General features: G+C 45.5%; 2 protein-coding genes and 1 pseudogene across 2 annotated transcripts; all 3 read right to left on the bottom strand.

Annotated features, from left to right (window-relative positions):
• Positions 1-3,654: 3,654 nt before the first annotated feature.
• LOC123425068 lies at positions 3,655-5,496 on the bottom strand (annotated as a pseudogene).
• A 947-nt stretch (positions 5,497-6,443) lies between these two features.
• On the bottom strand, positions 6,444-7,353 carry LOC123429281. Its single transcript, XM_045113337.1, has one exon. It carries the CDS (start codon positions 7,305-7,307, stop codon positions 6,771-6,773), a length of 537 nt encoding a protein of 178 aa, XP_044969272.1. The 5' UTR covers positions 7,308-7,353; the 3' UTR covers positions 6,444-6,770.
• Positions 7,354-19,023: 11,670 nt separating this feature from the next.
• On the bottom strand, positions 19,024-20,192 carry LOC123429280 (proline-rich protein 4-like). Its single transcript, XM_045113336.1, has 2 exons — positions 19,972-20,192; positions 19,024-19,868 (listed from the first exon to the last, which is right to left on the bottom strand). The coding sequence occupies exons 1-2, from the start codon at positions 20,114-20,116 to the stop codon at positions 19,366-19,368; spliced, it is 648 nt and encodes a 215-aa protein (XP_044969271.1). The 5' UTR covers positions 20,117-20,192; the 3' UTR covers positions 19,024-19,365.
• Positions 20,193-22,406: the final 2,214 nt, after the last annotated feature.

Genomic DNA, 22,406 nt, shown 5'->3' with positions numbered 1-22,406 from the left:
AACTCACGTACACCGGAGGAATGCTTTGTGTGTATCAAACGTCGCAACGTAACTGGGTGACTATAAAGATGCTCTACAGGTGTCTCCGAAGGTGTTCGTTGAGTTAGTATGGATCGAGACTGGGATTTGTCACTCCATATGACGGAGAGGTATCTCGGGGCCCACTCGATAATACAACATCACACACAAGCCTTGCAAGCAATGTGACTTAGTGTAAGTTGCGGGATCTTGTATTACGGAACGAGTAAAGAGACTTGCCAGTAAACGAGATTGAAATAGGTATGCGGATACTAACGATCGAATCTCGGGCAAGTAACATACCGAAGGACAAAGGGAATGACATACGGGATTATATGAATCCTTGGCACTGAGGTTCAAACGATAAGATCTTCGTAGAATATGTAGGATCCAATATGGGCATCCAGGTCCCGCTATTGGATATTGACCGAGGAGTCTCTCGGGTCATGTCTACATAGTTCTCGAACCCGCAGGGTCTGCACACTTAAGGTTCGACGTTGTTTTATGCGTATTTGAGTTATATGGTTGGTTACCGAATGTTGTTCGGAGTCCCGGATGAGATCACGGACGTCACGAGGGTTTCCGGAATGGTCCGGAAACGAAGATTGATATATAGGATGACCTCATTTGGTTACCGGAAGGTTTTCGTGCATTACCGGAAAAGTTTCGAGCTCATCGGTAGTGTACCGGGAGTGCCGGGAGGGGTGCCGGGGACCATCGGGAGGGGTGTCACGCCCCAAGGGTCTCATGGGCTATGGGAAGAGATAAACCAGCCCCTAGTGGGCTGGAATAAGTTCCAGCTAAGGCCCATAAGGTTTGAGAAGGAAAAAAACACAAGGTGGAAAGAGTTTCCAAGTGGGAAGGTGGAATCCTACTCCAAGTAGGATTGGAGTAGGACTCCTCCACCTCAAATTTCGGCCAAACCTTGAGGGTTTGAGGCTGCCTCCTCCCCTCCCTCCCTCCTATATATAGTGGGGTTTTAGGGCTGATTTGAGACGACTTTCTCACGGCTGCCCGACCACATACCTCCATAGTTTTTCCTCTAGATCGCGTTTTTGCGGAGCTCGGGCGGAGCCCTGCTGAGACGAGATCATCACCAACCTCCGGAGCGCCGTCACGCTGCCGGAGAACTCTTCTACCTCTCCGTCTCTCTTGCTGGATCAAGAAGGCCGAGATCATCGTCGAGTTGTACGTGTGCTGAACGCGGAGGTGCCATCCGTTCGGTACTAGATCGTGGGACTGATCGCGGGATTGTTCGCGGGGCGGATCGAGGGACGTGAGGACGTTCCACTACATCAACCGCGTTCTCTAACGCTTCTGCTGTACGATCTACAAGGGTACGTAGATCACTCATCCCCTCTCGTAGATGGACATCACCATGATAGGTCTTCGTGCGCGTAGGAAAATTTTTGTTTCCCATGCGACGTTCCCCAACAGTTTTATGTTGCTCCATAAATTGACAAATTTTACGAGGACATTCTCCTATCCATATCATTGCCTCATGCCAAAATGCAACTCAATTTAGCGGTAACAAGTGATGGTGTGGTGAGGTGAAACGTAGCAGGTGAAAAGTAACGAGTAACAAGTAACAAGTAATAGCAACGATGCAGCAAAGTGGCCCAATCCCTTTTGTAGCAAGGGACAAGCCTGAACAAAGTCTTATAGGACGTAAAGCACTCCCGAGGACACATGGGAATTTCTGCCATGCTAGTTTTATCATGTTCATATGATTCACGTTCGTTACTTTGATAGTTTGATATGTGGATGGACCGGCGCTTGGGTACTGCCCTTACTTGGACAAGCATCCCACTTATGATTAACCCCTCTCGCAAGCATCCGCAACTACAAAAGAAGAATTAAGACAACGTCTAACCATAGCATTAAACTAGTGGATCCAAATCAGCCCCTTACAGAGCAACGCATAGACTCGGATTTAAGTTTCTATCACTCTAGCAACCCATCATCTACTTACTACTCCCCAATGCCTTCCTCTAGGCCCAAATATGGTGAAGTGTTATGTAGTCGACGTTCACATAACACCACTAGAGGAAAAGACAACATACTGCATATCAAAATACCGAACGAATACCAAATTCACATGACTATTAATAGCAAGACTTATCCCATGTCCTCAGGAACAAAAGTAACTACTCACAAAGCATGGATATATTCATGACCAGAGAAGTAATGAATATCATAATGGATCTGAACATATAATCTTCCACCAAGTAAACCAACTAGCATCAACTACAAAGAGTAATCAACACTACTAGAAACCTTACGGGTACCAATCGGCGTCGCGAGACGGCGATTGGTTACAAGAGATAGACTAGGGTTTGGATAGGAGATGGTGCTGATGAAGATGTTGATGGAGATGACTCCCCTCCGATGAGAGGAGTGTTGGTGATGACGATGTCGACGATTTCCCCCTCCAGGAGGGAAGTTGCCCCAGCAGGATTGTCCTGTCGGAGCTCTAGATTGGTTCTGCTCAAGTTCTGCCTCGTGGCGGCGGCGCCTCCTCGAAAAAAGTTCCGTCTTTATTTTTTTCCGGACGAAACCCTTCATATAGCAGAAGAGGGGGGCCAGTGGGCCACCAGGGTGCCCACAAGCCCTGTAGTCGTGGCCAGGGGGGCAGGCCGCGGCTACCAGGCTTGTGGGCCCCTGGCAGCTCCCCTTGGCACTTCTTTTGCCCAGTATTTTTTATATATTCCCAAAAAATTTCACGTTGATTTTCACAGCAGCCTATGGTGTACGACATTTATTATGCATTTATCATCCAACCATAATGGTCAGATATGAGCCTTCATCTAGACACTCCCCTACTCCCCCAACCGCTCCTGGTACCAATTAAGTGCGTAGCTATCAAGATGATTCGACCTTCGCAGAATCGGGTAGAACCGAGAAACACGGGAAAGAAAAATGTTAGTACAATGCCTCAGTAAGTGTTGTATACAATCTTATTCTCCTAGCCACACTCTGCACCTTCATAGTACAATAGTCTTAATGAATAACAGCCTTATTTGTTATCAATGAAAGCAAGTTGCAGTATTAACCCTGGTTCATTTTTAGCCAATTCAGGATTGCAGCTGAAAATGGCAACCATCATTGGTAGCAACTGATTTATATTAGTACTACAGAGGTCATGATAAATATGGTAAGCAAAGGGGAGAACAAAACTTTGACAAAAGAAGTGCAACTTGCCTAATGGCTTGAAAAATCCAAAAAGAGTATCAAGTGGAAATAAATCAAATATATTCATCCTAAGCCATTAATGCCTTAGATGAGAGAATGTACATGGACATGCAAGTTTCTGAAGCAACATATAGCACGGTATAAGCAGAAATATACAGTGGTATAAAAAAGAACAGCACAAAACAAATAACAAAAAGCAAAAGCACGTTCGTCGGCTTATATATTGCTAAGGTAATATATTCTCTTGCAACTGTTGACCATGCTCTTACCATTTTACTTCTAATCTGGTACTGAATTTGCAAGAATGTTTTCAGAAATTACCTTAATGTTGTCCAGTGATATTTCACCACTGAAGAAAAACTTCTTACCGTCTTCATTCCCAGTGTAAGCAAGAACCTGCAAAGTAACCGAATCAGAATGTCCAAAATAGAAAGAGCAGACACATTAAAACCAAAGCCAAGTTGCTGCATGCTGTTTCTGTGCAATAAATCGATACATAGAAAACATGAAAAATAAATAAGAGGTATTACCGTGGTCTCTTGTCCAGTAATTCCAAAGTAATTGGCAACAGGTTCACCAACTTCCTCATTGTCACGCTCCACAAAAACAAATAAAAGCTGCATTTGAGACACAGGCCACATCACTGCTTAGTGAGACTCCACCTCAGCAAAAACGCACGAGCCACAAAGGAAATAAGTGATGGCTTGGATTTGAGTATAAAACGTGGAACATGACAGAGGAAAAAGTTCATGAAACACTGGTCCGATCAACAGAATAAAGTACCTTTCCCTTGAATGATTTTGCTGTTTCCTTCAAGATGGGCACGAATTTCGAGGACTCCTTTGCAACAGCGAATAGCAAAATCTGATTTTGAAATTAGGATACAGCACATCAGCAAAGGAGTAATAATACATGGGCCGAGAACATGATGAACTGCAGCAGTGGATGACAAGACAATAACCTTCTGAACCTTCATAGACGAGCAAGCCTTTAGCATATTTGAAGTACCTTTCACAGCAGGAGCCAATACTTCTGACTGCACATATGCATTTAAAAAGCGGTGAGAGGAGTACTAGCAATTCTGCAGTGTTCAACACTCACAATGCCAACAAGAAATGCATCCCGACAGCTCGCAATTATAACACTTTTGATAATCTAAACAATGTTAGCACACACGGGTCAAAGCACATAACAATCTACTATTTGCATTGCACTAACCACTCCCAACGCTATAATATGATGTGCAAGTGTTCTCGAGGAGCTAGTATTGCAAACATATATTACGGCAAGCCTAGCTTTGCAAGCACCAAAAAAAGCCAAACTATAACTTTATCTAAGTTGGTAAAACAACAAACATGTGGTGTGCACGCGCAAGGGGCCTCACCTTGGTCTCGAGCTCATGGAACGAGTTGACGAACACGTCGTCGGCGTCCTCCAACCCATCGAACACACAGTACGACTCCCGCGCCGCCACGAACGACGGCACGTCCTCCGGCCCCAGGTCGACGCTCAGCACGCCCCGGAGCGCGCTCCCGTCCACGACCAGCAGGCCGACACGGCCCGCGTAGACCTCCCCGTAGACGACGTCCACCGCGCAGGGCTGCGAGAAGAGCGCGGCCGTCGGCACGCCGGCGGCGCGAGCCACGCGGCCCTCCCAGGGCAGGTGCGGGTCGTAGACGAGCACGCGTACGGGCCTCCCCGCCCCGGCCTCGGACAGGAAGAGCGCCTCGAGGGTTTCAGACCCCGCGGCCGCGAGACGGTGAACGTACTCCCTGAAGTCCGGGCAAGCTGCCATGCCGCCATCGTCGAAGCCGTCGGAGATGGCGGTGACGCGGAAGGGGGCAAAGGGGGCGGGACGGTGGCGAGGAGGTGGCGCGTGGTGACGAGCCTGGGGCGGAGGCCGTGGTATGCGAGGCGGCGGCCGAGCTGCAGCATGGGGTTGAGGTGGCCCTGCGCCTCCGGGAAGGCGAAGAGTAGGACATGGCCGCCGCCGCCGTCTGAACCAGCAAGGTGGGAAACCTAACCTCCCTCTTCGTGCTGGTTCATGGTCCCGATAGGAGCAGAGATTTTTTTTTTGGAAAACTACTAGTGACGGGTTACTAATGGCACACCAGCTGGTGGTGCGCCATTAGTAGTTTTGTAAAAAAAATTATAGTAGTGACGCACTGGGTGAGTGGTGCGTCATTACTAGTTAAACTAGTAATGGCGCACTCTGCCCCGGTGCGGCATTAGTATTTTTGAAAAAAAAATTGTTAGTAGTGACGCACCGTGTATGTGGTGCGCCATTAGTGTGACTAATGGCGCACCTGCACATGGTGCGTCACTGCTATATAGTAGTGGCGCACCACTTGTCTGGTGCGTCATTAGTGTCTATATTATCTATAGCCCTTTTCCTAGTAGTGGCGGCCCTCGCCATCCCCTAAAAAACAATTTTCGTGAACGGTAAACGCGTGGTACAGGTCCGTGATATACGTGTCTGACAGAGTTGATATACATGATACAGGTCCGTGATATACGAGCACCCGCACTAGCTCGCACAGGAGGAAAAGGTGGGACGCCACCCCGCCCAGACCTGCTGGAGGAGAGCCGCAGAGCGGCGCGAAGGAGGCCCGTCGGCACCGACGGAGCCACGTTGCTAGAGGTCGCGGAAGGGCCGAACTCCTAATGCCACGAGAGCGCACCGTAGGGCGAGAAAACGATTCGCCGCCGTCGTCTGCCGGTCAGGTTTAGCCCGCCGGCATCCTCCGACGACAGAAAGGGAGGAGGAAGCGGCAGGAGTTGTGGCTATGGGTTCCACCCGAGCCGCCACCAAGAGCGATGCGGGTGTGTGTGTGGGGGGGGGGGGGGTGGGGGGAGGAAGGGAACGTTTCTAACGAAAACAACATGGTGGGTCTAAGATAGAATCGTGTTATTAATCATTGTACATGTCCTAATCTAGGTCAAAACCGAGCGGAAAACAGTCAGGGAACGATGTTTAAAGCGCTTGGATCGGAAAAGAAATCGGCACCGCGCATTATACATTGGTATTGGGTAGAAAAACGAACAAACAAGCGCACCCTAAAATTGTCCTTGGCTAAGTTTGGCGTGGCAAATCATGTTTTGTGACGAAGAAATTACATCGTTGTAGCTTATTATGATATGATGTTACTCGGGGTAAATTCGTATGAGCAATACCTATTGACATGTGGATCGACAGAGAAGTCCATAGTACAGCTCTGAACTCTAACTCGGGCTAAGTTTCAACCCTGAACCCTGAAAACCGGCTATATTACTTGATTTATTTATTTACGACGACTTCTTTTTTCCCACAGAAAAATCACACTGATATTACAAACATTTGTAAAAAAAAAAGGTACACTGTGACACACACACACACGGATCCGCCTGTCCTTCTCATAACACGGATGAGTCAACCGTGTTATTCCGAACTCTCCTGAGTTCTGCAGACACTGAATGAAATCATAAATAGCAACAGTGACAGAACGAAATCATGTGGATTTCAATGCTGGGCGGGAGGGTGGTACGTCCGGGTGGGGCTCCGGCGGCTTGGGCACGCCTGTTTACGGCTGGGCCTTGGCCTCCGGCTTGTGCGGGTTGTGCTTCCTCTTGTGGTGGCCGCCGCCGTGGCTCTTCTTCCAGATGTCGCGTTTGGTCTTGCTGCACAGGGCTGACGCGCACTCCGGGGACGCCACCGACGGCGTGGCGGCGGTCTTGGCGCCGGGGACGACGCCGAATGTGGCGCCCTCGGACACCGGCACGACCTTGGACGGCTCCTGGCCGGGGCACGGCGCGTTGGAGGCGGCGCTGTGAAGCTGGGCGACGCAGTCGGCGCCGTGGAGGTCGGCGGCCAGGGGCACGCTGAAGGCGCCGGTGCGGTCGAGGCCGCCCACCGCCTTACTCTCGTACTCACCGTGGACGTCCCTGCACTTGATCGCCACCCGGAGACGCTTGAAGGCCTCCTCGGCGTTCATGTCCTTCCTGGTGCAGCCGGCGCACTTGGCCTGGCCGACCACGAAGGACGCCGCCTCTGCGTTGGCGACGGCGGCCGCCAGCAGCACGGCGCAGACGCCGAGGAAGACTGCTCTCGGAGCTGCCATATCTGAATCTCTGAGCTGCTTGGTGAAGTAGCAGGCTAGCCGATGGATGGATGGATGGATAACAGGCGACGCATGGCTTATATAGGCCTCGCCATTGGTCGACCGTCGGCGCGAAGCAGCTCCAAGGGTGTTGGCCGGCGCAGTGAAGGGAGACAACGAGAGATAGGCTACTTTGGCGCGCCGAATTTGCAGGTGTCGAATTAAAAGTTCGGTCGGTTCATCGCACCATCCACTGCATGCATGCGTGGACCGTCGATTTGAGCCACGCGTCACTAATCAGTTACTCTGTTTGTAATGTGGTTTCAGTGAACTGAGTGTCAACCCTGTGTGAAAAATGAACTGAGCCGGCAATAGTGGCGTCTATCTAAAATAATTTGAATGGTCCACCAAATTCCGGTCCGATGTCTTGCGGGGGCGCGGCTACCTTTTACCGTTTTATTTTTTATGTCTTGGCAGACAAGTTAATATCTTGTCCGGTAAGTATACGAGTTGAAAACCAAGCCGGTTTGAGACGTGGTCGCGACACGGAACCGACCTTGGTCCTCCTATATATACAACTAATCGGGGTCGGCCAAAACACACCGAAAATCATCTAAGGTTTTGCCTCGTCTCACAACTTACGCCGTCATCGTAGTCTACCTCATCCGGAGCGTCGACATCCAACGGCGAACGGGAGAGCAGCTCTCCGGAACCAGTCGCCTTTGTGATCCTATACGGGAGAGGGCGAATTAGGTTTTTGGAAAGCGCTCTGCGCGACTGCTCGCTGCTTCCACAATGGGTCGTCTACCAAGCAAGTCCGGCGGTGCTGCGTACCGCCGCCTCAAGCGTCGTCTACTTTGCCCCGTCATCGCCAACGTCATCGTCAACAACGTGACTGCACCGAACACATCTGCTTCCTCTACAAACGTTCGGTACGTGCGTCATGTTCCCTTTAGCCTGATGAACATGTTAGATGCGTACATGTTTTGCTATACAATCTTGTTTCTATTCATGTTGTGTGCTGCATCTAGTATTTTAGAGTTTCACATGTTAGTAGCTGCTATCGTCATGTTTTATATTCTGGAATTAATCATGGAAATTGTGCCTAATTATTCAACAATTCAAAAACCTAATTGTAGGCAATTTTCTGAGTTAACTATGGCTGGATTTTCTGATGCACTGAAGCCGGATAAGTTTACCGGTGTGCACTTTAAGAGGTGTGAAGTGAGATCCATGCTCTGGCTTACTGCTCTGAAAGTTTTCCATGTTAGTGCTGGCATGCCAGAGGGAGCTTCTGATGAAGATCAGAGGAAGTTCCAGAAAGCCAACACTATGTTTGTGGGATGCATTTTGAGTGTTCTTGCTGACCGTCTGTGTGATGTGTACATGCACACACAAGATGGAAAGACACTGTGGGATGCACTGAAGGCTAAATTCGATGCTACAGATGCAGGCAGTGAATTGTATATCATGGCGAATTTTCACGACTACAAGATGGTGAATAACCGTTCTGTGGTTGAACAAGCTCATGAGATATAGCGTATTGTGAAGGAACTGGAACTCCTTAAGTGTGATCTACCCGATAAATTTGTGGCTGGGTGCATGATTGCAAAGTTACCTTCTTCATGGAGGAACTTCGCCACTACTCTGAAACATAAGAGACAGGAGATATTAGTTGAAAATCTGATTACATCTCTTGATGTTGAAGAGAAAGCTCTGGCTAAAGACACTACTGAGAAAGGAGGTGAGGTTCAACCTACTGTCAACATGGTACAAAGGTTCCCACAGAACAAGAACAAAGGAAAGAACAAGCCTGTTTTCAACAAGCCTATAAAGACTACTACCTTCAAGAAGAAGAAGTTCAACAAGACTGAGCTAGAGTGCTACGCCTGCGGGAAGCTCGAACACTTTTTCAAGGAATGCCCAGAACGCGCAGACTGCAGAGGGAAAACCAGCTCCAAGACAGTCAACATGGTGACCGCTAGCAATACTGATGGGTATGGTAATTTACCTATTGTGCTTTCAGTATTTCAATCATCTTCATGGTGGATTGATTCAGGAGCTAACGTTCATGTGTGTGCTGACGTCTCTTCGTTTACTTCTTATCAGGTCGCAAGGGATTCTTCCATCCTAATGTGGAATGGGTCGCATGCTTCTGTTCGTGGCATTGGCACGGTGGACCTGAAGTTTACTTCGGGAAAGATCGTACAACTAAGGAACGTGCAGCATGTCCCTACTATGAACAAGAATCTAGTTAGCGGCTTCCTTCTATGTCGAGATGGGTTTAAGGTAGTTTTAGAGTCAAATAAAGTAATCGTGTCGAGATTTGGACAATTTATAGGTAAAGGCTATGAGTGTGGAGGCTTGTTCCACTTTTCCCTTTCAGATTTTTGCAATAAGTCAGTAAACCAAATTTGTGCTAGTATTAATGATGATACAAGTGTTTGGCATTCTCGTTTGTGTCATATTAATTTTGGTTTAATGTCTCAACTATACAGTATGAGTTTAATTCCTAATTTCACACTTGCCAAAGGTTCTAAGTGCCATAGTTGTGTGCAATCGAAGCAACCTCGAAAGCCTCACACGGTTGCCGAAGAGAGAAACTTGGCACCTCTAGAACTCATACATTCTGATCTAGGTGAGATGAATGGTGTGTTGACAAAAGGTGGAAATAAATATTTCATGACTTTGATTGATGATGCGACTAGATTTTGCTATGTTTATTTGTTGCAAACTAAAGATGAAGCTCTCGATTACTTTAAGATCTATAAACCTGAAGTTGAAAATCAACTAGAGAGAAAGATCAAGCGTCTTAGGTTGGATCGTGGTGGAGAATATTTTTCCAAAGTTTTTGATGAATTTTGTGAGGAACATGGTATTATTCATGAGAGGACGCCTCCCTATTCGCCCCAATCAAACGGGATTGCCGAGAGGAAAAACCGCACGTTGACTGACTTGGTGAACGCCATGATAGACACTGCTGGTTTATCTAAGGCATGGTGGGGGGAGGCTTTGTTGACTGTATGTCATGTCCTGAATAGAGTTCCTAACAAAAATCAAGAGAAAACCCCTTATGAAGAGTGGGTTGGGAGAAAACCATCACTTTCTTATTTGCGCACATGGGGATGTTTGGCAAAGGTCAATATTCCTATCCCCAAGAAACGCAAACTTGGACCAAAGAGAGTGGATTGTGTTTTTCTGGGTTATGCTCAGCGGAGCATTGCCTATAGATTTTTAGTAGTTAAATCTGAGGTTCCTGATATGCACGTAGATACTGTAATGGAATCTGGTGATGCAACATTTTTTGAGAATATGTTTCCTATGAAAGATATGCATAGCATTGCTAGATTTTCTTCTGGGTTAAATTCTAAATCTAGTACACTTGATGATTATATTGAACAAACACTCGAGGAAGTCCATGAGAAGGATAACGATGAAGCTCCTGTAAGGTGCAAGAGACAAACGGTTGCAAAATCCTTTGGTAATGATTTCATTGTATACCTTGTGGACGATACTCCCAAGTCTATTGAAGAGGCATATGCGTCTACAGATGTAGATGATTGGAAAGAAGCTGTTCATAATGAGATGGACTCAATTCTTTCTAATGGAACTTGGGATTTAACTGAACGACCTTATGGTTGTAAACCTGCGGGTTGTAAATGGGTGTTCAAAAAGAAGTTAAGGCCTGATGGTACTATTGATAAGTACAAGGCGCGACTTGTGGCCAAGGGCTACACTCAGAAAGAAGGCGAAGATTACTTTGACACCTATTCACCTGTTGCTAGAATAACCACCATTCAGGTGCTACTTTCCCTGGCTGCCTCTTATGGCCTGATCATTCATCAAATGGATGTAAAGACAGCTTTCCTAAATGGAGAGTTGGAAGAGGAAATTTATATGGATCAGCCTGATGGGTTTGTGGTAAAAGGAGAAGAGAAAAAGGTGTGCAAATTGCTAAAATCTTTGTATGGTGTGAAACAAGCACCTAAGCAATGGCATGGGAAGTTTGAAAGAACTTTGACTTATGCGGGATTTGTCCTTAATGAGGCTGATAGGTGTGTCTACTATCGCCATGGTGGAGGCAATAGTGTCATATTATGTTAGTATGTGGATGACATATTGATCTTTGGTACAAACATTGTTCTGATCAATAAGGTCAAGACTTTCCTATCAAAGAGTTTTGACATGAAAGATCTGGGAGAAGCCAATGTGATCCTAAACATCAAACTTATTAAGGATGAGAGTGGGATTACTCTAACGCAATCTCACTATGTTGAGAAGGTCTTGAGCCGTTTTGGCTTTATGGATAGCAAGCCTTCTCCAACAACTTATGATCCCAGCGTAACACTTAGAAAGAACAAGAAAGAAACGAGAGAGCAATTAAGATACTCTCAAATTGTCGGTTCACTCATGTACCTAGCTAGCGCTACAAGACCAGACATCTCTTTTACTGTGAGCAAACTAAGTAGGTTCATGTCCAACCCGGGTAATGATCATTGGCATGCACTAAAAAGGGTCTTGCACTATCTGAGAGGTACTATAAGTTATGGAATTTACTATTCAGGGCACCCCGCTGTGCTAGAAGGATATAGTGATTCAAATTGGATCCCTGATGTTGATGTACTCTATGCTATGAGTGGGTATGTATTTACTCATGGGGGTGGTGCAGTGTCATGGAGGTCTTGCAAGGAAACCATATTGACAAGGTCAACTATGGAAGCAGAACTAACTGCGTTAGACACAACCACTGTAGAGGCAGAATGGCTGCGTGAACTCTTGATGGACTTGCCTATGGTTGAAAAACCTGTACCGGCTATTCTTATGAATTGTGACAACCAAACGGTCATCGCTAACGTGAATAATTCTAAGGATAACGTGAAGTCATCAAGACACGTGAAGAGACGTTTAAAATCTGTCAGGAAGTTGAGAAACTCCGGAGTAATAACTGTTACGTATATTCAGACAGACAAAAACCTGACAGATCCTTTTACAAAGGGACTATCACGCAATGTGATAGATAGTGCATCTAGGGAGATGGGTATGAGACCCATAGACGTTACACCATAGTAGTAACCCAACCTTTGTGATCGGAGATCCCGTGAATTAGGACCTGAGAAGAACAAGCTATTGGTTAATAGAGGAGAGTAATAAGTGACTGTCTCTAAGCGAAGATGCAAAACTCTCAGAGCTGTAAGGCTTAAGTACTGTTAGGCAGCAACATGCCTTAATGTGATTCTATTGGCTATTATAGCAAAGATGTTGTCCTATGGAATAATCTTGAGAGAACACACCTATATGAGGTCCGATTGTAAAACGTCACAATCTAGGAGATTTGGGTAATCTCTAGTAAGCTCACAAAGAGACGAGGGAGTACGACGTATCTGCTCCAAACCGCGGGGTAGCCTACTGGCAGCCCGGTACTGGTTAAGACTTTGAGTGAAACCTGTTCACACAAAACTAGCAATTCAAGGCATAGTCCATTGTCAAGTTGTGGATGGATGTAGCTTAAAGTTCTAGGCAGAAGTTCAACTTAACAGTCTCTACTGAAACACTGGTATATTAAACAAGTGGAGAGACAAGGCAAATCTCTAAATGGGTATTTGAGATCTGGTGGGGATTGTTAGAATTAAATGGGCTTGACCCATCTACAAAATTCCGAAATCTCAAATTGAGCCCATGAATAAAATGGCAAGTGGTGGTGCTAAAGTTTAGTCCCATACCGCTAGTGGAGGAAGTGTTTGACCTCTTTATATAGTGAGTTCTTCCCACCACTCTAAGTGTGTGTTGAAAAAAGAAAGGAGGGAACCACACGCGCGCGCTCGTTCGCCTCGCCGGGCCGGGCCGGGCAGGGCGTACGTGCGACATGCGCGTGAATGGTCTGCCAAATTCTGGTCCGATGCCTTGCGGGGGTGCGGCTACCTTTTGCCGTTTTATTTTTTATGTCTTGGCAGACAAGTTAATTTCTTGTCCGGTAAGTATACGACTTGGAGACTTGGAAACCAAGTCGGTTTGAGACGTGGTCGCGACACGGAACACCTTGGTCCTCCTATATATACAGCTTATCGGGGTCGGTCAAAGGCACACAGAAAAACATCTAGGGTTTTGCCTCGTCTCACAACTTGCACCGTCATCGTAGTCTACCTTATTCCGAGCGCCGGCGTCCAACGGCGAACGGGAGAGCAGGTCTCTGGAACCAGCCGCCTTTGCGATCCTATACGGGAGAGGGCGAATTAGATTTTTGGGAAGCGCTCCGCGCGACTGCTCGCTGCTTCCACAACGGGTCGTCTACCAAGCAAGTCGGGCGGTGCTGTGTACCGCCGCCTCAAGCATCGTCTACTTCGCCCCGTCATCGTCAACAATGTGGCTGTACCGAACACATCTGCTTCCTCTACAAAAGTTCGGTACGTGCGTCGTGTTCCCGTTAGCCTGATGAACATGTTAGATGCGTACATGTTTTGCTATACGGTCTTGCTGCTATTCATGTTGTCTGCTGCATCTAGTATGTTAGAGTTTCACATGTTAGTAGCTGCTATCGTCATGTTTTATATTCTGGAATTAATCATGGAAATTGTGTCTAATTATTCAACAACACCGATGCACTGGGTTAATATTCTGCTAATGTCTATCTAAATTCCTCCCCAAAAAAGTAAAATAAATAAGTACTCCTTCTTCTCAAGCTTAATATACTTTCTATGTATTTAAATAATTATAGTTAAGAAAAACTATTCTAGTTTTTTCCAACTATAATTATTTAGATACAAAGGAAATACAACTTTATGTTAAAGCTAATGCAAAATTAAGACATGTATTTTAAAACGGAAGTACTTTCTTAGGTCTAGAACAACGTGGAACTATCATATTCTTACGGTCACCACTTGAGCAAATGTAGACTACACTTGACACAAGGACAACATGCCCGAGCAAAAAGATCTGAAGATCCTAGCACACTATGAAGCCCAGCAAACCTGGCTTTGTGCCACCCAAAAGTAAACCCGCAAAAATGAATTACGTATAACGTGGCAAGATGGCATAGTACATAGTGAGCAAACAGCTGGGTCGCATATTCAGATTGATGGAAAACTAAAGTGTGTGAGTATGATCTACCTTTTTTCTAATTTTTTTTATTAAATTAGAGAAATATTACGCCATTTAGATATATTTTTTCAAAAATAATACAGCATAGGTCGCGCGGTAGCCGACTGGAGCCGATAGGCTTGTCAGCAGCAGAGTATTGCCCGAGTCGGTTTTAACATGTCAAGTTAGCACTAATTGGTTGCAACCGGTGGTGGTAGACGGGCAAGCACCTCATTAAACTTGGCGTCCATCTTGGTGTCGAATGTATTCTCCAAACCGTCTAACTTCTCCATGGCCTCTCCAGGGCTGGTTATGAAGTCTTGTACCTGGTCAACCATCATTTGCTGAAATTTATCATGGAGCTCCCGGTTGGTCAGGCTCTCCCAGTCGATCTCGTCGTCTTGTGATCCTCGCATAGTTAGCAGTAATAGGAACACAGAAGAATATGAACCTACAGACTACTAGGAAGTGGTGGTGGTGGTGGTGGTGTCACAAATCCGCCAAGCAAATCTCAAATTCTTACCAGTTCTTTTTCATCATCAGGTGGTGATCGGTAACCGGTGTAGTCAAAACTCTCAAAGCTTGGATAGAGCGAATGCCAGGTGGAGTGAAACACACGATGTATATGTTGAGTAAATAGGCAATTTTCCGAGTAGATTAATCCATGAAATAATTACTAACATGACATTGACTAGATTCATGACATACTGATCAAGGAGCATACTAGCAAGTACTACGCATATAGCTAGTACTATTAGGGCAGAAATAAACAGAAGCAGGATAAACAGGTTGAAAGGACGTGGATGTCGCCTGGAGGGGGGTGAATAGGCGGTTTAAAATAATTACGGTTTAGGCTTGAACAAATGCGGAATAAACTAACATTTAATTTGTCAAGCACAAAGCCTAAAACAACTAGGCTCACCTATGTGCACCAACAACTTATGCTAAGCAAGATAAACAGCTAAGTGATAGCAAGATATATGACAATAAACAATATGGCTATCACAAAGTAAAGTGCATAAGTAAAGGGTTCGGGTAAGAGATAACCGAGCTACGCATAGACGATGATGTATCCCGAAGTTCACACCCTTACGGATGCTAATCTCCGCTGGAGCGGTGTGGAGGCACAATGCTCCCCAAGATGCCACTAAGGCCATCATAATCTCCTCATGCCCTCGCACAATGCAAGATGTCGTGATTCCACTAAAGGACCCTTAAGGACAGTCACCGAACCCATACAAACAAGGTTGGGAAAATCTCCACAACTTAATTGGAGGCTCCCAACAACACCATGAAGCTTCACCATAATGGCATATGGCTTCGAGGTGACCACAAATGCTCGGGGCAATCTCCAGAACTTAATTGGAGACCCGGATGCTTGCCCGGAGCTTTACACCATAATGATTGAGCTACGAGCCACCACCAAGGTTCTAGGGGTACCAAGTACCCAAGGGTAATAAGCTTCTCAACTTCTCACTTGCACGTATCACCGTGGAGAACTCAAACTGATGCATCAAATGCAATGGCAAGGGCACACGGAGTGCCCAAGTCATTCTCTCCCAAATTCCACCAAAGCAACTAATGCTAGGGAGGAAAATGAGAGGAAGAACGAATAAGAACACGAAGAACTCCAAAATCTAGATCCAAGGAGTTGCCCTCACTTAGAGGAGAAAGTGGTTGGTGGAAATGAGGATCTAGATCTCCTCTCTCTTTTCCCTCAAGAACTAGCAAGAATCGTTGGAGGGATTGAGAGTTAGCAAGCTCGAAGAAGGTCAACAATGGGGGAAGAACACGAGCTGAAGAGATGGATAAGTCCAAGGAGGAAGAAGACCCCTTTATATAGTGGAGGAAGGAATCAGACAGTTACCCCCACTTATAGCCCGCGCACAGCGGTACTACTGTTGACGAGGTGCGGTACTACCGCTGCCTCTAGCGGTACTACCGTTGCCCTTAGCGGTACTATACCGCTGGCGAGGAGCGGTACTGCCGCTTGGCGCAAGCGGTACTATCGCTAGGCAAGGAGCGGTACTACCGCACAGCCACGGTAGTAAAGATATAACTCACGGGCCTACCACCGCTTGGAAAAGTATTCGCAAAAAGTCTGACGTAGTACAACCGCTCAGAGAGGGGTACTACCGTCCCGAAGTGGTACTACCGCCCACCTGAAACGGTATATTTAAGTCCCTAATTATTTTTTGTTAATTCTTTTATCCTTTGACAAATGCATTTTAAACAATTGCATGATATTTTATCAACAATTTTAGTGATTCAAATGCACATATGCAACAATTCAACTGCAAAGGTAAATATATTTAACCAATCAAACATTTAAAATTAAAAATATGTATATAACTCATCTGAAAGCAATAAAATTGATCAACTTCATAAAAAACATAGCAAGTAGTGGACCAATTCGATCAAGTTCGTAGTACATCAAATCAAGCACTCTCATGCTCATCGCCACCACCAACACCACTTGGACGAACCTCGATTTGGTTAAAATCTCACCACAAGTGAGTTATAATATTGCTTTGTCGTGTTATGCATCTTCTTGGATCATGAACATGGTAACATCCTCTTGGACCGTCTTATCTTTTGTAAGCCCCTCCCCCCTTGAGTGCAGTCCTACGCTCATCCACTTGCGCCTTCCTCTCTTCGGCTGCTGCATTTGCTCCCGACTTCTCTTCTTTCATGAACATGAGCTTGTTTCATCTCTCTATCTTCTTCTCTTTTCGTTTGACCACCAATACTCTCTTGGTCAATCACCACACAGAGCTAGCTCCTATTTGTAGGTGTCGATGCATCCAATCCTCTTCCTCTCGTTTGCAATCTTTTGCCCATCTGACCTAGTGTGATGATTTTCATCCTCCTCCTCATCAGCATCAATCGGACATGCTAATTCTAGCCTTCTTCGGTGTTCTATCATAGTTTATCCTTATCCACTTATCATTGCCAACTAGCTCCTTGTAGCAATGGTGCAACACGAATGGCTGCCACGCTACTTGTTGTGTTGCTTGTATAGCTCTTGGATGATAATCTCATACTCATTTGTTGACACCCTCCTTGGTGGTGCAAGGTTCACTTGATTGACACAACTGGACCATCGGTCGCATTGAACTTGAATCACACTCCACCGATCTGTAGGAGAACCTTCAGTGCGGTTGGAACAAACATGCACATTCCTTGAGTAGTACTCTTGAATCCTAGTCCAAAACTTCTCCTTTGTCTAACTGGTACCAACCGAGAAGTTCATCCAAACAATGCACAAGGCCAACCTTGTCTACCTCATGCAAACTTGTCTATCCACGAGCTCATCATCCCCTTCCACTTCAGGATCACACCCCCTCATTATCTTCCTCCCTCTCAAGATCATTTGCCATGGACATCGTTATTTCATCGAAGCCGAGTATGTGTGGTTCATCTAATTGACACATGAAACTTTCAACATCATATTTATCCACACTACAAACATCAGGAACAAACACGTGGCACGATTGTTGCCGCATAATATCCCCCATATATTGCTAGACAAAAATAAAAATGCTAGAATTTTACGTTTCAAGCATTCTTCTTGATTAGTGTACTTTTATCATGTTTTATTTTTTTTACTCCATTTGGGCCCTATGTTGTGTTTGAATTTGAATCTGAAATTCAAAACATTGAATCTGAAATGTTGTTGAAATATGTGCATTAGAATTATCAAGTTCATAATCAATTTGTTGTGCAAATATAGTTGAAATGAAGTTTGTATGCAAATCGATGGAATATATAGGAAATGGGAAGTATAGAGAATAAAGTTTTTTGGGGAGGACTGGATGCAAGAAAGGTTAGGCCCTCCAATTTGAGCAGTTAAATTCAAGGTTAAGGCTAGAGATATTGTAACATCATCACAAAAGTAACTTAGCCGTTTTAAGCATAAGTCAGATCAAATATAAAATAATGTTGCCTAGGTTTGGTTGTATATAAGGAAGACAACTTCCTTCACAACCAGAGGTTTGCCCCCAAATTCAGTTTGAACTCTAAATCCGAACGAAACCAAGTCAATAGTTAGATCTTGTCACGGTTATTCACATTTGCTATGCCTTAACAGTCGATTCTAAATTATGTGGAAAACAACTCCATTACAGCTTGGTGGATGGTGTGTCAGCGTTTAAAAGGTTCAAACGTATTCCCCATCAAGGCATAGTAGGACACATGATAGAGGGCGTAACTACCATGGATTGCACAACATGATGATCAAGAAGAAGACGAATCCAGGAAAATTATCGTGGTGATCAAGATCAACAATTATAACCAGCATTGGAGGTTGAAGGTCATCGAGCTAAGAAGGTTCAATGAAGATGATCGGAATGGTAAAATTTCTACAAAGAATACTGAGGGAAATAATGAGGTCTATGATGTGCTCGCAAAGCTTTGTTGAATGTTGATAATGTTCATGCAAAACTTGTTGATGGGCATGCTACGATAGAGAGATTTTGACCTTCATAAGATGGATGTTAGAAGTACTGTTCGATTTGACGATGAAACAATTGGTATCATAGAAGATCCGGTAGAATACCGATATTGTTGTGACGGAAACTCGCTTTGTATATATGAAAGAAAAAATGAATTACTTTTGGACTGAATTATATTACTCCCTTCAATCCATGTTAATTGATGCATCTTTAGTACAAAGATGTACGGAGTACTTGATTTATAAAAACTTTGGTTACAAAATCACACAGATATTACGAACAACTTATCGCCCGTACGCTTGACTGTGCATCATGATGATGCAGAGGCCGGGTCTCCCCTTTTTGGAGAAAAAGAAAACACTTGACTGACACACTGATACATCTGGTCGCCTCATAACTCGATCTTATTGTGAACTCGTCCGCAGATACTGAAGAAAACCAAACCAACCATGCATGCGATGCGATAATCATAAATAGCGGTCACTCAATCAGTCACCGACAGCACGAAACCATGCCGATTCAGTGCTGAGCGGGAAGGTGGTTGATCGGACTCAGTGGTGTCCGTGGTATCCACCGCCGCCGCCGCCGCCGCCACTGCCGTAAGTGGGCGTGGGAGGGACGGGGTGGTAGTCCGGGTGGGGCTGCGGCTTGGGCTCCGGCTTGGGCACGGGGCCGTAGTCAGGGTGGGGCTCTGGCTTGGGCTCCGGCTTCGGCGGCACGGGCTTCTTGTGGTGGAAGTGCTCCATGATGTGCTTCTTGATCGGTCCGCACAGGGTCATGGACGCGCACTCCGGCGACGCCGCGGACGGTGTGGCGGTGTGGTCACCGGCGACGATGCCGAAGGTGGTACCCTCAGACATCGGCATGATCTTTGATGGCTCCTGGCCAGCGCACGGCGCGTTGGAGGCGGCGCTGTGAAGCTGCGCGACGCAGTCGGCGCCATGGAGGTCAGAAGCGAGGGGCACACTGAAGGCGCCGGTGCCGTCGAGGCCGCCCACCGCCTTGCTCTCGTACTCGCCGTGGACGTTCTTGCACTTGATCGCCACCTGAAGACCTGAGGAGCATTCATGGCAGAACAACGGTGAGATAATTTCAGTGTGTACATGTGCATTGCGATTGACATTTTGGGTTGACGACCGAGTATCTGGCTAGTTTACCTTTGAAAGCTTCCTCGGCCTTCATGTTCTTCCTGGTGCAGTCGGCACACTTGGCCAGACCTACGACGACGGACGCCGCCTCGGCGTTGGCGACGGCCATCGCCAGAAGCACGGCGAGGACCAGTGCTCTCGTCGGAGCCGCCATGCCTGAACCTGTGGATCGAACTCTACTGCTTGCCTGTGAAGTAGCTAGAAGCTCGATGGATTGGTTAATGGATGGAACTGGCCAAGCATGGCTTATATAGGCATCCGCATTGAGCGATACGGTACAGCTCGTCGATGATCTGATCTGGCTGCAAGCGAACAAGGGTGGCCGGCGGAGACAGTCTAATTTGCGTTTGGCGCGCCGAAATTTCGGATGGCGAATTAAAACTCGGTTGATTGAATCCAGAGTCCACCGCACGCATCGATCAACGATTTGATCCACCTCGTCGTCATTACTCGATCGCTTGGTGATCCACTTTGCATTGGCTGGTGGCCGATCGCATCGTTCATAGGTTCCACGCCGTGCATGGCTATGCATGCATTGCAGCTCAAGTACGTCGCCTTTGTCATATAGGGAGCCTACATATATACTCCCTCCGTTTCTAAATATAAGTCTTTGTAGAGATTTCACTAATGAACTACATACGGATGTATATAGACATACTTTAGAGTGTACATTCAATCATTTTGCTCCGTATGTAGACATCTAGTGAAATCGCTTAAAAGACTTATATTTAGGAACGGAGGAAGTATAAGTCAGAGCGTAACTAATTCTCTCGTCTTTCCTTTCCGCGTGTGCGGTGCGCCGGCCGGGCATTAATATGTCAGCAAACTTTTAGGTGTTGAGTGTCACACAATTTCATAAAATTTGCAATACATTCATTTCAAAATGTCAAATCAAAGTGCAAATGCCACATACTACATATTATTCCCTCCTTTCCTAAATATAAGTCTTTTTTGGAATTCCACTACGGACTATATATGAAGCAAAATCAATGATTCTATACTCGAAAGCATGTTTATATACATCAATATCTAGTACATAATGAAAAAATTTGAAAGACTTATATTTAAAAATAGAGGAAGTATCATGCATGAATGGTTCCGTGATAGAGACAAAGATAGAATCTGAGACAGCAATATCTAGGAAGGATGTTATGAGACGACACATCTCGTGCGTCATAGGAGGAGGTGTTGGAAATATACCATAGAGCCAATAATAAATAGTTATTATTATATATATTTTTCATGATAATCATTTATTATCCATGTTATAATTGTATTGAATGAAAACACAGATACATGTATGGCCGGCGAAGACAGTCTAATTTGGGTATGGTGCGCCGAAATTTCGGATGGCGAATTAAAACTCGGTTTATTAAATCCAGAGTCCACCGCACGCATCGATCCTCGTCGTCATTACTCGATCGGTGGGTGATACACTTTGCATTGGCTGGTGGCCGATCGCATCATTCGTAGGTTCCACGCCGTGCATGGCTATGCATGCACTGCAGCTCAAGTACGTCGCCTTAGTCATAGGGAGCCTACATATATAAGTCAGAGCGTAACTAAGGGGGTGTTTTTTAGAGGGACGTTTTGCTCTAGGGATTAAAAAAATCCCTTTTAGTCTCATGTGAAAGAAACAGGAGGGACTGTTAGGGACTAAAAGGGGGTATTTGGAAATAAAGAAAGAAGTCCCCTATGGGAGGGACTTTTTGAGACTTTTTTGACACCTTTTCCAACAGTGCCCTTACTTTTATCATGTCATTTAATAACTTTTAGTACATTACTAAGGATAACATGGTCTTTTGGCATGTCATTTAATGACCTCTAGTCCTTATTTAGTCCCTGGAAAGAAACGGGTAGGGACTAGGGACTTTTTAGTTGAGACTAAAAAAAGTCCTAGGACTTTTTAAAGAAACAGGGCCTAATTCTCTCGTCTTTCCTTTCCGCGGGTGCGGTGCGCCAGCCGGGCATTAATATGTCTGTAAACTTTTAGGTGTTGAGTGTCACACAATGTCACAAAATTTGCAATACATTCATTTCAAAATGTCAAATCAAAGTGCAAATGCCACATACTACATATTATTCCATCAGTTCCTAAATATAAGTCTTTTCAGGAATTCCACTACAAACTATGTATGAAGCAAAATGAATGAATCTATACTTGAAAGCATGTCTATATACATCCGTAACTAGTCCATGGTGAATTTTTTTTAAAGATTTATATCTAGAAACGGAGGGAGTATCATGCATGGATGGTTCCGTGATAGACACAAAGATAGAATCTAAGACAGCAATATCTATGAGACGACACATCCGGTGCGTCATAGGAGGAGGAAGATATATCCATGATGGTGGTGGCAGCTGCCGAGGGAACGAGCCTCACAATAGTATCAGGGTACGAATGATGAGGCGAAGCCTAGATACGGTGCAAGTGTAACACTTGG

This window comes from Hordeum vulgare, chromosome 2H (genome assembly GCF_904849725.1).
Source record: "Hordeum vulgare subsp. vulgare chromosome 2H, MorexV3_pseudomolecules_assembly, whole genome shotgun sequence".
Lineage (NCBI taxonomy): Eukaryota > Viridiplantae > Streptophyta > Magnoliopsida > Poales > Poaceae > Hordeum > Hordeum vulgare.
The sequence above is the reverse complement of the archived record's forward strand: the minus strand, read 5'-3'. Positions and strand labels throughout refer to the sequence as shown.

What these genes read in the sequence shown, in the direction of transcription:
- LOC123429281 (XM_045113337.1), bottom strand. Translation starts at nt 7,307, where the DNA reads ATGGCAGCTCCGAGAGCAGTCTTCCTCGGCGTCTGCGCCGTGCTGCTG.
- LOC123429280 (XM_045113336.1), bottom strand. Translation starts at nt 20,116, where the DNA reads ATGGCGGCTCCGACGAGAGCACTGGTCCTCGCCGTGCTTCTGGCGATG. An exon ending in GGCCGAGGAAGCTTTCAAAG is followed by an intron (nt 19,869 to 19,971) that starts GTAAACTAGCCA and finishes AATGCTCCTCAG; the next exon opens with GTCTTCAGGTGGCGATCAAG.